The 17,397-nt window shown below is 34.0% G+C and overlaps 2 protein-coding genes across 2 annotated transcripts; both read right to left on the bottom strand.

The window, feature by feature from the left end:
• Positions 1 to 1,565: 1,565 nt before the first annotated feature.
• LOC140888733 (dof zinc finger protein DOF5.7-like) lies at positions 1,566 to 2,984 on the bottom strand. Its single transcript, XM_073296432.1, has 2 exons — positions 2,901 to 2,984; positions 1,566 to 2,650 (listed from the first exon to the last, which is right to left on the bottom strand). The coding sequence occupies exon 2, from the start codon at positions 2,604 to 2,606 to the stop codon at positions 1,566 to 1,568; it is 1,041 nt and encodes a 346-aa protein (XP_073152533.1). The 5' UTR covers positions 2,607 to 2,650; positions 2,901 to 2,984.
• Positions 2,985 to 5,654: 2,670 nt separating this feature from the next.
• LOC140891715 (uncharacterized) lies at positions 5,655 to 13,835 on the bottom strand. The gene is made up of 13 exons (XM_073300327.1): positions 13,720 to 13,835; positions 13,552 to 13,605; positions 13,072 to 13,191; positions 12,853 to 12,972; positions 12,570 to 12,705; positions 7,471 to 7,641; positions 7,191 to 7,343; positions 6,894 to 7,091; positions 6,645 to 6,786; positions 6,384 to 6,540; positions 6,144 to 6,260; positions 5,923 to 6,049; positions 5,655 to 5,828 (listed from the first exon to the last, which is right to left on the bottom strand). Exons 1-13 carry the CDS (start codon positions 13,833 to 13,835, stop codon positions 5,655 to 5,657), a joined length of 1,785 nt encoding a protein of 594 aa, XP_073156428.1.
• Positions 13,836 to 17,397: the final 3,562 nt, after the last annotated feature.

The raw sequence follows: 17,397 nt of genomic DNA, 5'->3' as shown, positions 1-17,397 counted from the left end.
TTTTGTATTCAATGTATGATGAGATTTTGATAAATGAAATTTTTGTATTGAATTTTTTGTGATGTACAAATTTCGTTATGTATGTAACATTATTCTTTCATTTTTTTTTTCCTTTTATCCCTCTTGTTACTTGTACAGTAATTAAAACTGGATGCTAGCTTCTCCATTATTTGTTAATGTGCAGCTTTCAAGTTGATAATATATATATATATACTAATTGTTAATTTGTTGTTTTTTTCTTTCAAACATAACATAAAGAAAGTATAATTACTTTGCTAACCAAGTCATGACAAAGTAAGATGTTACAATTCAAATTTGTTGTTTTTGTCATCAACGTAAAAATAGAGAGGATTTTGTTTTCGGACATGTAACGCATTGAAGTGAGGTCATTCATGCATTTTTCTCGTTTCAGCAAACGTAAAAAGTAAGGAAGGATTTTTGTCTCAATCCCATGGAAATCTCACATATTATCTTTAGCCAAATGTAATTAAAATAATTGTTCATCATGTGAATATTCGTCGGCGACCACAAATATTATATATATATTTTTGCATTCATCACATGTAACGACGGGTGCTGAATACATGTGACCAACTAATGCGTGAGATGAAGCAACCAAACAAAAAAAAAAAAAAAAAAAGTGTTGAATTGTGTATATGGCATATACAGTTGAGATGTGAAGAGTCATGAAATTCTTGCAGTGAGTGTTGGTATCACACTCCCACTTAGTCTATCACGTTAATCATGTCACACATCTCTCTCTCCTTCACCCCACCATCAACAACAAACAAACAAACAACTCCAATTTATTTTTTAAAAAAATATTTTTGTCAATATATATTCATTAAAATTTTGGGACATGAATTTGTATCAAATTGTTTGTTAGGGAGTAATTAATAAAAGTGGGTTGAGAATCAGGCCTACATAGAGTCGACTATATATACAGTGTAGCTAGCCTTGCTAGTTCCTTAAATACGTACATGGGCTACGTTGTTAAATTCTGAGATATTGGTTACCTTACCTCACCCACCTCTGACACATTTTGAGAAGAGTTCAGGAAACTGACTCAACACTAGCTTAGCTAATACAAACAAATCTAAGATATCCTTCAATTCTTTTCATTATCAATATTAATAACGGATGTAATTAATTAATTAAGTGCTCCATATAATATTAGAGTACTATTCCGAATAATTAATTATATTATTGATTAATATTTATTTTATATCAACACGTTGGACACGAAATGTCCTGAATTATCAACCTCATTATATTACTGTGGAACTAGATATATATCATGCTCCAACAAATCAAACCCACCTGAGATTCTAGCTATAGAGTTACAAATCCAAATGCAAATAACTAAAATTAAATTTATTGAATTAAAACAACATTATGAAAAGGAACATATATATATATATATATATATCAATCAAACATTAATAGGTACCAATTCGATGAAGCTAATTAAATTATTTGACAAGTAGTACACCTCAACATGCAAGATGTATTAATTAATATTCCTCCCTAGGTAGCTAATATATATAATTGATTCATAATCTTGATTACCCAGTCAAGTCAGAGCTCCATGATTGAATTCCACTCCAAGAATGGCTTGTACTGAACTCGTGATTAATATTTCCATGGCTTCTACCTGCTGCTGCTGCTGCTGCTGGAGTTAATGGAGCCACCGTTGCATAATTAGAATTATCAAAGAACCATTCAGTTGATATTTCGTGGCCTTCTTTTCTTGAAGTAGTACTACTTCCGATTCCAAAAGATTCTTGCTTTGAACTATCCAGATTTTGGAACAAAATGGGCTGTGGTTTCTGACTCATAGGCAGTAATTGGATATTCATATTGGAAGCCGCCAATTGGAGTGCTGTGCTGTTCTCTTTCTGAATATTGTCTTCAGCAAACGCCGGCATGTTCAATCTCTGCTGCTGCAACTTCCAGTGAAGCTCTTGGTTCATGCAACTCATTGATTCCATGGAGGATACAAGATTATTATTATTGCTGCTCATGTTCAAATTAGAAGATCCCATTTCTTGAAACCCTGGATGATGATCAGCAGTAGTACTACTAGCGCCGTTGAATCCAAATACAGGAGAAATATTACAACTTGGTGAAGGGTTGAGATTAAGAAAATGGCTTGATGAAGGAATTGCGTCAGAAGTACTGCTTGATATGTGTTCGAAAGATGACGACAGGTGGTTGAAAAGACTGGCATCTGGCCTCGGTAAATTCAACCCTCCCAGCTGAAAATCCATGGCCGGTGAAATGTTCTGATAGAATTTCAGCCCATTTGAATCCCCCGGATCATGAACCCTGGGAGAAGACTTGGTTTTCTTGCTTTTCCGGCTGCCACCTCCGATTGGGACGCTGCGAAGGGCCCCTCCTTTAGTCCAGTACCTTCTACATGTCTTGCAGAAATGCCTAGGCTGCGTGAGGTTGTAGTTGTTGTAGTAGCAAAATTTGGTGTTGGATGAATCGCATCTGGGGCACTTGAGAGCTGGTTCTTGAGACCGCGCCGCCACCGTGTTTCTCCGGCCGCTGGAGCACTCATCCTTTCCGGCAGCCAGTGATTTGTTATCATCAGCTGACATGATATTGCAAAGAGTACTACTACTACTACTTGTGAACTAAAACCCTACACACAAAGGAATTAATTAAGGTGTATATATATATATATAATAATAATAATAATTTCTGAACTTATACTAAACAAACATGTGAAAAAACAGAGAAAATGAGCTGTGAATTGATGATCCAAATATTGTTTAATTAGTTTTTTACGGTTTCCTAATTCGGAGGGAAAAATAGTGATGAATTCATATATATATAGTTGATTTTCATGCATGGAGTTGAAAGACAAGCTGGAAAAGAAATAATTCACGTACGGTTTCTTTCTTGTGATATATAATGTTCATCAAGAATCAACAGAAAACTATACAAGATGTGTGTATGCGGGGTTAGAAGTGGTCTTGGAATGAAATAAAGTTGATTTCAAGTGTGAAAGTGTGCCAACATATCTTACCAGAAAGTGATGTATACATACAAGCCATATACAGAGAAATTAGAAGAGAGTATGGGAAGGTGTGGGGTCTTATAAAATAAAAAAGTACAGCAGATGATCTAATGGGGGTCAGGTAGAATAGAGAGATCCATCCACACATGTACTTGAAATTCAAATTTATATATAGGAAATTATAAAAATTCAAGAATTTTTTTGTTTTAAAACAATAAATCATGAGGGCAACCCAAAAAAAAATTTAGGACCACAATGCTATGTAAATAATTGGGTGGCAGCTTTCTTTCGATCATGCATGTACACATGTATGAGAACCATGGAAAAATAGGTTAGAATTTAATGTGCATGTGATTATGCCCCAAGAGTTTTCTACACTTTCTTCCGGATTCCTCAATTATATATTGTGTAATATCCTTTTTTGTTTTATATATATAAAAAAAAATCAACCATATAAATACTCTATCGTCTTATAATTCTTATTGCATGCCAGCATTTCAACGGAGAAAGTTGCATTAACTCTAGTATTATATATATATATATATATATATATATATATATATATATGTCTTTTTCTACACATTTTGGTTTTCTTGTTGTCAAATTTCAATATTAATCATATATCTTTTAATATTTGGCAATTTTAAATTTTTTTTATTGGAAATGTCAATGTGTAACTGCACACGTCAGTCATTCAATGCACATAAATAGTAAAACAGAATAAGATAAAAGAGGAATACTGAAATTTGACAGCATATATATGACCAATATTACAGAAAAATTACGAATATATAAGACTAAAATTATGATTTTTTCCATTTATTAGTTAAAGCTAATTGAATTAAATATATATCTATAATTTTGAATTTTTAAATGATAATATCATTCAAAACAGAAAAAAAATTGTTTACAAAAAACATTCCTAAACAACTCAATTAATTTCAATATAATATCTAGACGTTTCACACAAAAATTTTAATGTGTATACAAGACAAAGAATGCAGATATTACATAATACACATACAACTCGTGTGCACGGATATGCTAGCTAGTTTATTTAACGTGGGATGAGAATATGGCATGGAATCATCATCTTTAGTTTGGAATGCAATGTTCTCATGATCGAGGCATGATATGTATCACAAGAACCTCGTAAAATGCACCACCCACTGAAATTTTACAAGATTGTATATATGTATATCTGAGGTTATAAATTGGACCAAATATTCTGTGTCCATAGTAGCTTATAAATTGTCCATATTATCAATTTATTAAAAAGAATAAATCCAAAAAAATGCAAGATATATGTATTCAATTAAGAAAATTTCCTGTAATATCCGATGAAATTGGAACCTAGGACTAGGAGCAGTGATAATTCATGCAAGGTAAAAAATAGTGAAGGGAAAAAGGTAAAGGTAAGAAATATATAGGAAGGGGAGACAGGCGCAGATAGATAATTAGTTGGGGAAATGGTACCGAGCTGATCAGTGAGTGATGGCCTCGAGTCGACAGGATACTGCACCTTTGTCTCTTCTTTTTCCATGTTCAGGTGGGCGAGCACTACTTCCCGAATTAACTTATTATTTATATATATATATTAATAAATTTTGTTTTAATTCAAATTTTAATTATTTTGAGTTGATTAATATATAAATATTAATCATGGCATGTGTGTGATATATAGATGGATTGTCTGTATATATATTATTTATTTTTTGGATATTGTACAAGTTAAATATTCAGGTATCTATTTTATACATGGAAAATGCATTGCATTGATTGAGAAATGTGTAGAGAGTACAAACCCCACCTGAATATAAATAGAAATAAAACATAGTACAATAATGGAGGGGACATAGAACCATCTGAAGTATTTTTCACTTGAAATACTTGTACAAAATTAGAGGTATAAATCATGTAATTAATTATATTAATTAATGTATCTGCCTGAGGTTTTCCGTTTTTGTTCCTTTCCAAGTCAGTTGCTAGCCTGGTGGGGTTAAATTTTTTGGTCAATAGTCGGTCAATTTTATACTTAAAAATTTTGCATTAACTACTACCATAAATAAACATATTACTATCCCTTTTATCTAAATTTGTTGGTTCCATGCAGAGCACCTTAATTGTACATGCATATATATGTACGTGAGTTTCTTCTTGATGTCCTAAAGTGCATTATAATTATTCTAAACGTGGACGTGCATGAAATCCCACCCTTAAAGAATTATTTTAACAGTCTAACATGTAGCTACTAGGGATCTATACTTTTTTTTTATTGGACTTTATATATGGCAAAGAATGATATAATAAAATGAAACAAATTAATCATTTAGGAAAAATATCTTGCTAGCTCTTCCCTTTGGAAGGGAGCTAGGTAGCTCGAACCTAAAGATTAATTATGTTTCTTTCCTATAATTCCTGTGATAAAACCAAAAGAAAAAACGAAAAATATATAAGAAGTGCATGTGATGCCACAGATTTGTTTTCTGGTAAGCACCATGCATCTTCAACAGATGGAAAGGATGAAAAATTAAATATACGGCGTAGGGATCTAATGATAATCTTGAGACGACGGCCCCTCCAGGCGAATGTAGTCATACATAACCCCATTGAATGGACCTCCGTCTCACGATTGCTTTAGATATATCGTGTTCCTTCCATTCACCAGTTGGAAACCTGAGAATTTCACGCTATACAAAGAGTATAATCCATGAATCCCGTGTCTTGCGATTGAGTTGTCCCTCCCTATTCTTCTTGTTGTAAATTGCGGCCGTCTTGAATAAGGGTTGTTCATCCACACCTATATCAATGCAAATATATATTAGTTCATTATGAAATGTGGACATTATGGGACATGTAATATATATATATATATATTATTAGTGAAAACTTACTTGTATTTCAGCATAATTAGCAGATGCCAGAGCAAGCCTGAGTGTATAGGTTCCTGTCGTGATCACATTCCTTAAATCAAATGAAATTTGCCATGTGGTTGATTTATAGTCATGAACTCCTACTTTCCTGTAGAATAAAACCCAATAATTGAAATAATTAAGAAATATCATAATAAATATATTGTACGTAAACAAAGACAAAATTTGATAGTAAACATTACCTGTTTACATGTGCAAAAAACCAGTCTTTTCGATAATCACTTGTCCCAACATTGTAAACCAGATCGTTAGTAGGATATAAATCCGTGTATCTTTCCCACAATCCATATTGCCTAAATCTGAATTCAAATATTTCATGTTAGTATCAGGATTAATATTGTGGATCTTAATTATCTAAAAAGTTGAAGTCATGCATGCATGTTTTTGGAGTAAACAATATTGATCAAGCTGTTTTAACTTACTTTTCTGTGCCATTGATGTGCAAATTGGTCATGAGCCTCGGATTCGGATCAGGCACGAAAAACTCAGCAGCAGAACGATCGGGGATCCCTATCTCCCATAGAGTGGGACCATTTCTTGGAGGGTCATACACAATATCACCTACTGTCATTTGACTTCCTGGATATAAAATGATCCATTTTTGTTAGTTAGGAAATATAAATAATTACACATACCAACAAATGACTATGCCAAAGTCAAAATGTAGTACGTATATGTTTTACCTGGTTTGATTATCACATCTTTGCCATTTTTGTAGTCCCCCATGATCCCTGGAACCCAACCGTACAAATTATACCTGCCTTCTCTAATGTTTCTTATTGTGAAATGTCCCTTTTCATCGGTTTGAGTCCAAAATTGATAGCCCTGCATGATCAGGTTTAGTAGTTAATTTGAAATTCTATTAAAAATATACAAGAACCTAATCATAGAATTCTATTTAAATTCTGAACTTTCCGAGTAAATTAAATTACCTTAGTATCTTCTTGCCAAGATCCTACATCTCCCGGCGGAGCCAGTCCGATGTATGCTGATTTTGCCGGTATAAGGCGTCTGTCAATGTATCTGTCACGGATCAACAATCGACCAGTAATCGTACCCCTTTGATTGGAACGAGGGATGTCCTTTGATGATGGGAAATCATATGGCCATTTCTTGGTTTCGATCGCCATCTAAATATTATATGTGGCGTAAAGAAAGTGATAATTAACTAGCTACTATATATTTTCCAAGCAGAAAGTGATAATTAACTTGCTTGTTAAGTTTGATACCTGTTGTTTGGCATCTTCCCAAAGCGAAATCGGCTTGTTTCCGGAATCAGAGTTGAGATATATAAAAACGGGGCCGAAGACCTTTTTCCAGGCCTCTCCATTCCGCAATCTAACTCCGAAATTTGGACCAGCATAGTGCCCACTAAAAAATATCTGGTACACATGCATGCATATATATAAATAATCATATATAGCTAGCTAGCTAGCTAGCGAGAATATTAATTAATGTTACGTTGTGAAATTCTTGATCAGAAATCGACGATCCTAGTCAAATACTTACGGCTAAAGATGTCGGGCCGACATGAGATGTAAGATCTTGCTTGACAGGGCCGCCGGCTCGAAACTCGTCGCTCGGTGTTACCACCCAAAACCCCACTCGAGGAAAGGAACTAATCCACCCGTGCACATGGTTGTCCTTACTTTCATACGAGTATTGATACTTGTCATCCACCTGCAGCCACATAAATGTTTTTCATTATATATATATTGTAGATTTATTAATTAAAGTTCATTTTATAAGTGTATTATAGTCAAGGTAGGTACCGAGTATTATGGCTATGCACATGGGTTGTTTTGTTTGTTCCTATTTTTTAGGTCTTTTTCTGTTTTGTACGATCTTATCTTCATGGATCTGATTTCTATGTACTTTGTATATATATATTCTCACTGTAGCTTAATAAAGGCAGTAGATTATTCTCCAAAATTCTACATGGTATCAGAGCCATGGAAAATCCAACACTGACGTCCGACGGTAATCCTTCATCCAGTGTCACTCGAAGCTCTAATCATGAGCCATCTCTTCTATCCATCACAACCCACAAGCTCAGTGATCACAACTATCTGCAATGGTCTAGCTCGGTGCTAATGTTCATTCGGGGGAAGGGAAAAGAAGACCACCTCCTTGAAAGCCGAACTCAACCAGCCAAAGAAGATGCTACATTCAAGACATGGAAAGCAGAGGACAACATGATAATGGCATGGCTGATAAATTCCATGAATCAAGAAGTAAGTGAAAACTTCATTCTCTTCTCGACGGCATATGAAATCTGGGTAGCAGCCCGTGAAACCTTTTCTTGCAAAGAAAACACTGCTGAACTCTTTGAAATTGAGGGACTACTCCATGATCTCCGACAAGGCGAATCTACAGTTACAGCATACTTCACAAGCCTATCTCGATATTGGCAAAAGGTAGATCTCCTTGAATCCCACACATGGAACTGCCCAGCTGATGCAGAGAGTTATAGAAAAATTATTGAGACCAAACGAATTTTTAAATTCCTTTTTGGACTTGATAAAACTCTCGACGAAGTTCGTGGACGGATTCTCTCAACAAAACCACTGCCTAACATCCGTGAAGCCTTCTCGGAAGTAAGACGCGAAGAGAGTCGGCGGAAAGTCATGCTTGGACACATGAGCTCAAGCACACCCGACAGCAATGCTCTATTGTCCCATGACTCGACATCGCCTCAGAACAGTGACCCACTTCACTGCCATGCAGCTCGAGGCACATCTCAACAATTCCATGATGGAAAGCCTCGTCGGGGCCGACCATGGTGCGACTACTGTCGACGTCCAGGACATACGAAGGAGACATGTTGGAAAATACATGGGAAGCCAGCAGACTGGAAACCCCGCGGCAATGCAGCAAATTCACCTCCATTCAGTCAGGATCAATTGAGTCTTCTTCAAACCCTCTTCAGCCAATCACAGACTACATCTTTGAATACTCCTCAACCTACAAGCTCCGGAAATGTAGCTCAACGAGGTAATCTTTCCCAGGCGTTACATGCCAAAACTTCCACACCATGGATTGTTGATTCAGGGGCGTCTGATCATATGACTGGTAATCACTCCTTATTCTCCACATATACTCCATGCTCCAAGCATATATCTGTTAGCATTGCCGATGGTTCCAGGTCTCGTGTGGTTGGAATAGGATCAGTTCAAATCTCACCACAAGTGACACTTCAACATGTGTTTTTTGTTCCTCAACTTGATTGCAACCTTCTGTCTGTCAGAAAATTAAATGAAGATCAAAACTGTTGTACCATGTTCACCGCTAACTCGTGTGTATTTCAGGACTTGAATTCCGGGATGACGATTGGCAGTGCTGAGCTTTGTGCAGGTCTATACCTCCTCAAGTCAAAAGGTTCTCCACCAATTCCCCATCACACAGCAGCAACCTCCCAATCCTTTAATATTGCTCAGTTTAGGACTAGTTTTCTTGCTAATAAAGATGACGATATTATGTTGTTACATTATCGTCTCGGACATCCTAATTTCATGTACCTCAAACGCATGTTTCCCTCATTATTTTCCAATAAAGATGCAAAATTATTTACTTGTGATGTTTGTCAGATCTCTAAACACACACGTAGCATCTATGTTCCAAGGACCTACAAACCATCTCAACCATTTTCTAAGATTCACAGTGATATTTGGGGACCATCAAGGGTGTCTAATATATCAGGTGCACGTTGGTTTTTACTCTTTGTGGATGACCATACACGTCTAAGTTGGGTATTCTTGATGAAACATAAATCTGAGGCAAGTCAATTATTTAAAAATTTTCATGTTATGATTCACACTCAATTTAATGCCCAAATCCAAGTTTTTCATTCCGACAATGCCCGAGAGTATTTCAATTCTGTTCTTGGTGAGTATTTTCTGTCTCATGGTATTATACACACCAGCTCATGCATTGACACCCCACAACAAAATGGCATCGCCGAGCGTAAAAATCGACACTTGTTAGAGGTTGCCCGATCCCTTATGTTCACTTCCAATGTTCCTAAACAGTTTTGGGGAGAGGCTATTTTAACTGCAACATACCTCATTAACCGCATGCCATCTCGAACCTTAAAATTTGAGACTCCCTGCCAATTGCTCATCAAAGCCTATCCAAACACTCATCTTGTTAGCACCATCAGCCCGAAGGTATTTGGTTGTACAGCATTTGTGCACCAATACCATCAAAATAAGTTGGATCCAAGATCAATTAGATGCATATTTGTGGGTTATTCTCCTCGACAAAAAGGGTACAAGTGTTATTCTCCTACACTTAAGAAATTTTTTAATTCCATGGATGTTACTTTTGCTGAATCCCAATCTTTCTATTCCCAAACTGTGATTGAGGGGGAGAATTTAAATACAGTATCTCAACCACAATCACAAGTCTGGGACATCCTATATGACACATCTCCTAACATCCAACAGCTGAATAACAATGACACTGTCCACACAAGTGTGCTGCCATATCCACCAAACCTTGATTTAGACATGTCCAGTACCAACTCAGAAAATATCCCAGATGCACAAGCTCAGGACACCCAGGAATCTTCTCGGAATGCAATGTCAGAAACCACTGAACAAGGTAACAGTTCATCTCTTCCTTTATCTGACCTTGATCTTCCTATAGCCTTGCGGAAGTCATCTAGATCACGGCATCCTCACTCCATGGACGACTTTGTATACTACGGGAAACTATCAACTAACTTCCGAGCTTTCTTATCCAAAGTTGATCAAGTCAAGATTCCAAATACAGTGTATGAAGCCCTCAAAGATCCAGCTTGGAGAGATGCTACATATGACGAATATCGAGCTTTGGAACAGAATGGAACATGGGAAATAACAAATCTTCCACCAGGAAAACGAACTGTGGGATGTCGATGGCTTTTCTCGGTAAAACATCAAGCTGATGGGACTATCGAGAGACTCAAAGCAAGGTTGGTCGCCAAGGGATATACGCAGTCATATGGAATTGATTACCAAGAAACTTTCGCACCTGTAGCCAAGCTCAACACCATCCGAGTTTTATTAACTCTCGCTGTCAATCTTGACTGGCCAATATTGCAACTAGACGTAAAAAATGCATTTCTAAATGGCGATCTAGAAGAGGAAGTATACATGGATATCCCGGCAGGTTTTGAAGATGGTTCAACTCAAAATAAAGTTTGTAAGCTAAAGAAGTCTCTGTATGGGCTGAAGCAATCACCAAGGGCATGGTTTGATCGGTTTTCTCGAGTACTCAAAGTTCATCACTATTTGCAATGTCAAACGGATCACACTCTATTTGTAAAGCACACAACAGAAGGGAAGTGTTCAATATTGAGTGTATATGTTGATGACATAGTGATCACAGGAAATGATGGGGAAGAAATACACCGATTAAAACAAATTCTTTCCAAGGAGTTTGAGATTAAAGACCTCGGTCATATGAAGTATTTTCTCGGCATGGAAGTAGCACGATCAAAGGAAGGAATCTCAGTTTCTCAAAGGAAATATGTTTTGGATTTGCTCAAGGACACTGGAATGATAGGATGCAAGCCAGTAGACACTCCCATGGATCCAAACGTAAAAATTACAGCTCGGGTTAATGAAATTGCAGCAGATAAAGGTCAGTATCAACGCCTTGTAGGTAGGCTGATCTATTTATCCCATACTCGTCCAGATATTGGGTTCCCAGTGAGTGTGGTGAGCAGATTTATGAACAATCCGTCGGAGTTACACATGGAAGCTGTCCTTAGAATTCTACGGTATCTTAAAGGTAATCCAGGAACTGGTCTTATGTTCAGGAAAAGTCCAAACCGTGAAGTGTCAGTGTATACTGATGCAGATTGGGCAGGTTCTCCAACAGATCGAAGGTCTACATCAGGATATTGCTCTTTCATATGGGGAAACTTAGTAGCATGGCGTAGCAAAAAGCAGTCGGTAGTGGCGCGAAGCAGTGCTGAAGCTGAATTTCGAGCACTTGCACTCGGAATCTGTGAAGGAATGTGGTTCAAACGATTACTTGAAGAACTCAAGGTTGGTGAACACAAATCAGTCAATATCTTATGTGATAACCAGTCTGCATTGAGTATTGCTAAGAACCCTGTACAACACGACCGAACCAAGCACATTGAAATAGACAGACATTTTATCAGTGAGAAAATCGAAGATAAGACTATCAGCTTAAGCTATGTTCCCACACGTCACCAAGTTGCTGATATATTGACAAAAGCTTTGCCTCGTCCTAACTTTCAAGAACTTTGTAGCAAGCTTGATCTTCGAAGTATCTACCGTCAAGCTTGAGGGGGAGTGTAGATTTATTAATTAAAGTTCATTTTATAAGTGTATTATAGTCAAGGTAGGTACCGAGTATTATGGCTATGCACATGGGTTGTTTTGTTTGTTCCTATTTTTTAGGTCTTTTTCTGTTTTGTACGATCTTATCTTCATGGATCTGATTTCTATGTACTTTGTATATATATATTCTCACTGTAGCTTAATAAAGGCAGTAGATTATTCTCCAAAATTCTACATATATAACTCAATATATCAAATCTAATCCCATTAATGTAGAAATTATGCATGAAATGAAACTAATTAATTAATTACCTGTCCTTTGAGAGAGGAATTGGCCGGATTTGTGAGTAAAACGGCTTCTTTGTAATCAAGAACCTGGCCTCTTGTTCGATCATAATCTGTGGGCATGACCCTTTGCAAGTCGTCCGATACAGCCATGTAATGGAACCTAATTAATATATCAGACCATCAAAATTTTAAATACGGCCATGTCATATATATATATATATATATATATATATATATATATATATATATATAATTTTATTTAATTATCATATATATATGGAGAAATTAGAATTGAGAAAACAATTACATATTTTGGTGAAGCTTAAATGCAATTCTTGCTTCATCTATGTTCAAATCAGGCCATCCTTTCAAGTGCTCGAATATTGAGTATGAATAGAAACCCGAAACTCCACGCAACATTATAAATCTGACCCAAAAAAAAAAAAAGATTATATATGCATGAGATTTAATATTTTCTGACTTAATTAAAATAGAGACAAGATTTGAAAATATGATATTCTTGAACCTTTTGTCTATATTCAGGGGTGGTGCCTTGTCACCCAAAGAAGGATTCCACGTACTTGTGAAGGAAACTTCAATATGATTTTTAGTTTCAGCAATAACCTTGAAATGAGTGCCCTCCAATCTGCTCATGCAATACATGCAAAAATGAGATCAACTTTTGCTATGCACAAAATTTTGTTGAATAATTTTCATTCTTTAAAATTAAATTCTATATCTCACATATATAAGATCGATGCATGCAATATTTTGTTGAATATGTGTAAACAATTCACATGCATATATATATGCTTGGATTTAACATTGATATATACTCACATCTATTTGTATTTTATATGAAACTAACATCTTTTTAGTTTTCATGTACAGTAATTCAAATAAAGTTGGGAATCTGCATGCAACGTGCTCCAAATTAACCTTGGAATGTCATTAATTATGTCAACGTAAACTCAATAATTAATAGCCGGGAAATTTGAAATCTTACGTAGAGAAAAAACCATTGTGTGTGTTTGGATCACTCCATACGATGTCCCAGTACCTACATTATATCATATTTTACAAAGTTACCAAAAATAATTAATGAAATTACTTATATATATATATATATATATATAACCTAATTAATATTAATGGCATATATATATATACTCACCCTCTCCGTGTTTCTTTGTATCGATATTCAAGTACATTTTTAATCCCTCTATACCCAACCCCGGTTATCAATCCCGACGGATTTGATAACTGCAGTCTAACGATGCCGTTGTCCATCTCCACCTGCCAAAATTACAAAAATTCCCATTTTTCTCAATTAAAGGTAATAATAATTAAATAAAGTATATTTTTTTATTTATAAGAAAATCGAAAACTGTAATTACGTGATGCTTGGATATACGCAGCGTAAGTGGACGAGACGATGAAGCTAGACTACCTTCTGCTGCCCATCTGCAATAACAACACAGAAAAAATCAAATGAGAATGAGAAATATTCTAATTAATTATGAATGTTGGCCAAATAAATATTGACTTGTTGAATTAAATTCCAAAAGGATTAAAATTAAAATGATTGGAACTAGCTAGCTAGTAGACCGAAAGAGTTCCAATTTTAAATTAGTATGTATGATGAAGAATGTCAAGGCGTAGGTTGGTTTATATTGCGTTCAATTTCTTGGATTAGTACGTCAAGCAATTGAAAAAGGAAATGTATTTGGTGCATGGGACACCTACCATTACTATATATTAATATGTATATATATATATGCAATTCCCCGAGTAACAAACTAGAAATTTAATATACCCATAATTTATTCTCATTTGACCAAAAAAATTACTAGCAATCTGGAGTGTGTATTTTTTTAATATATCTTCTAAATAAATCTCGTAACTCTGTCCCGAAAGGTAGCTTCAAACCTAAGTTATACTAATATATAATTATGTAACGTTTCACATTCTTAACTATATATTAATTAATGTCTAATTGCGATAATTTAATGTTAGTTTCTCCCTTTTTAAAAATCTCCTCTGGCACAAACAATATAGTTGGAATTTAAATCTACGTTTTATATATAAACCAACAATAGATTATGGCGTTTAATCGTAGATATTCTTGAATATTGATAATCATATCTTATATCCATTAATTATATATGGTCGCAATACCATGGCCATATTATAATCTAGTAATCGATTATTAAAAAAAGTTGGTTACAATTTGTCAATTCCAGAGATGCAAACACGAAAAAACATGTAAAGCCAAGTGAATGAAATGGTTTTTTTAAAATAAATAATAAATAAAAGACTTATGTAACGTTTTCTTTTAATTAATAGAATTTAATGAAACTTTTAGTCATGAGTGCATATAAATAACTAAAGTCTTAATAATAAATATACGAGAAAGAGTATATATAAAATAAAGATCTGAAAACGGTAAATAACGTACCCGTCTGGTAACTTGGCACAGCTGACAAGCAACAGTATGTGAAAACTAATTCCAATCCATACTGACAATAAGCGTTTTAGAGTTCGAAACTTCATTCTTTCTGTCATGATCAAATCGAACAACTCCCCTGTAAATAAAAATTCATATAATAATAATTAGAAAGATTCGATTTCACCTTTTTAAATCTTTCGTGCGAACGTGAAAAAATTCAATGCAATGTAGAACAAAATTCGACTTAAAATACATATTATTGTGAAAAATATGATCCATTCAATTAAGCGACTACATGCGTATGTATGTATAAGACGCATGTATGTATGTATGTATGTATGTATGTATAAGATGTTCTGGATACGTATTCAAAATATTTGATTCCAGATACGCTCTTGCCAACATTTGATTCATGCTGGTTATATGTAATTTGAAAGGGTTGTACTCGGACACAAAATCTTTCAAGCAAACCGAGATAAGAAACACGCGAAAAAAAACAAAAACAAAAAGATCGAAACCTATGTAACCTTAAAATTTACCCAGAGGCGAATAGAAGAGAGGAGTAGATCACCAAGGATGAAACAAAATTATCGAATTCAGCTTCGGTTTACAAATTCGGTGATGGAGCAGTGGTTTTTTTTATGATAAAAACGCAAAGGGGAGCAACTTACGTTCTTCAAAAATAATGTCGATGTTTTAGACAGGGGAAAACGCCCTTTTATACGTGTGTTGTGGATCTATACAATTATGTTTAAATCAAATTATCTCTATCTCTATTATATATATATATGTGTTATATATTCTCTGTATTAACTAGCTTTGGTATGTTTATATGATTTTTCTCCCGCTTTTTCTTTGATATATAGTTATTTAATTACGAAAATATCTTCTTCTGTTTTTGCAATTTTCGTTGATACTTATTCACGAAAAATAACACTTTTTGTTTTTTTTTTATTTCATAAATATAATTTTTATAAAAAAAAAAACTGACTATATAAACACGTCACGTGTGCACCGAATACTAAGTGTATGTATAATTTAATATAAAGTAGAGTAGAGATATAATTGGAAATTTAATGAGATCAAATGTATAATGAAGACTAGGAGTTTGGATTTTGAACGGATTTGTGTACCTGACTTGTTTATGGACCTTTATAATCCAGATTCCAAAGAACGATAATTTAGCGTCCACCTAATTTAAATCAGGAGAAATATTTTATGGATAGCATTCAGAATGAAATATAAACTATAACTCTTATAAAGACGGTCAGATCGATACTATAATACTTATTGTATACTCGATTTTATTTGTAAAAAAATATTATTTTTATATATAAAAAAATATTATTATTTTTTATTTTAAATATGAATCAATCGACGCATCTCACGAATATAATACAATTTCATTAAACAATATCACATAAGACCTACTTATAATTATTTTTTACATCACATTACATTACGTTATATTATATTATATTATATTATTTTATATTATACTAATAATTTATAAATATCTGAGTATCGAATTTAGTTTGCGTAATATTTTGTGGCGGTCTTTTTAAAGACAGATCATGCAAATCAATTCGTAGTAATATGAATGATAATAATAATAATAATATTTTAAAAATGCAAACAACGTAACTACTGATTTTTCACCTTCTAAACTTTTCGTTCCAAACCGACATTAATATTTTTTTATATATGAAAAATTATATCAAATATGCTTAATTGTCTAAAAAATAGTTTCAAAACCAATAATTACTTATCTGACCTCTTTAATAACAGACTTAACAGTGTTGAAAGATATAAAACATCTCAATAATAAAATTAAAATAGTTGAAATATATTAAAAATTAGAATAACGCTGTAAGGGTATAACTGTAAATTTAAGTAAGATTGTATGATTTTTCGTGAGCTTTGAATTATTTGTAAAATTTGCAAAATTTTTAGTTTCCAGTGAAAATTTTATTTTAAAAATAATAATTGAGTGGGAACGTTAAAAGACTCTATATTGAATCGAGATTTTTCGTAGCTTTAGATAGTGTTTGGCGGAATTTTTAAAAAATATTGTTCACTTCATTGGTTTTTTTTAAAAAAAAATGTAACAATTATCGGTTTTTCAAGCTAACAAGTGTTTTTTTCATTCAAACAGTACCTTACGGAGGTGGATCCACGGCCCACGTATAATGTGGATTTTAAAAATTGGCCCAAAAAAATTTAAATTTTTTATATCTTGATTTTTTTAAAAAAAATTGGATTAATTTTATATTAATTAGTTTGGATAGTTCGATTCAAAGAATTAAAAGTTAAAATTTTATTCTGAATATATTAAGAATTCTAGCTATACCACTGAATACGAACACCGAACATTGCATATAAATCAGCTTAATGAATTTATTT

The sequence above is a fragment of the Henckelia pumila genome, chromosome 3 (assembly GCF_033568475.1).
Source record: "Henckelia pumila isolate YLH828 chromosome 3, ASM3356847v2, whole genome shotgun sequence".
Taxonomy (NCBI): domain Eukaryota; kingdom Viridiplantae; phylum Streptophyta; class Magnoliopsida; order Lamiales; family Gesneriaceae; genus Henckelia; species Henckelia pumila.
Note: the sequence above shows the minus strand (reverse complement) of the source record. Positions and strands in the feature narration are given on the sequence as shown.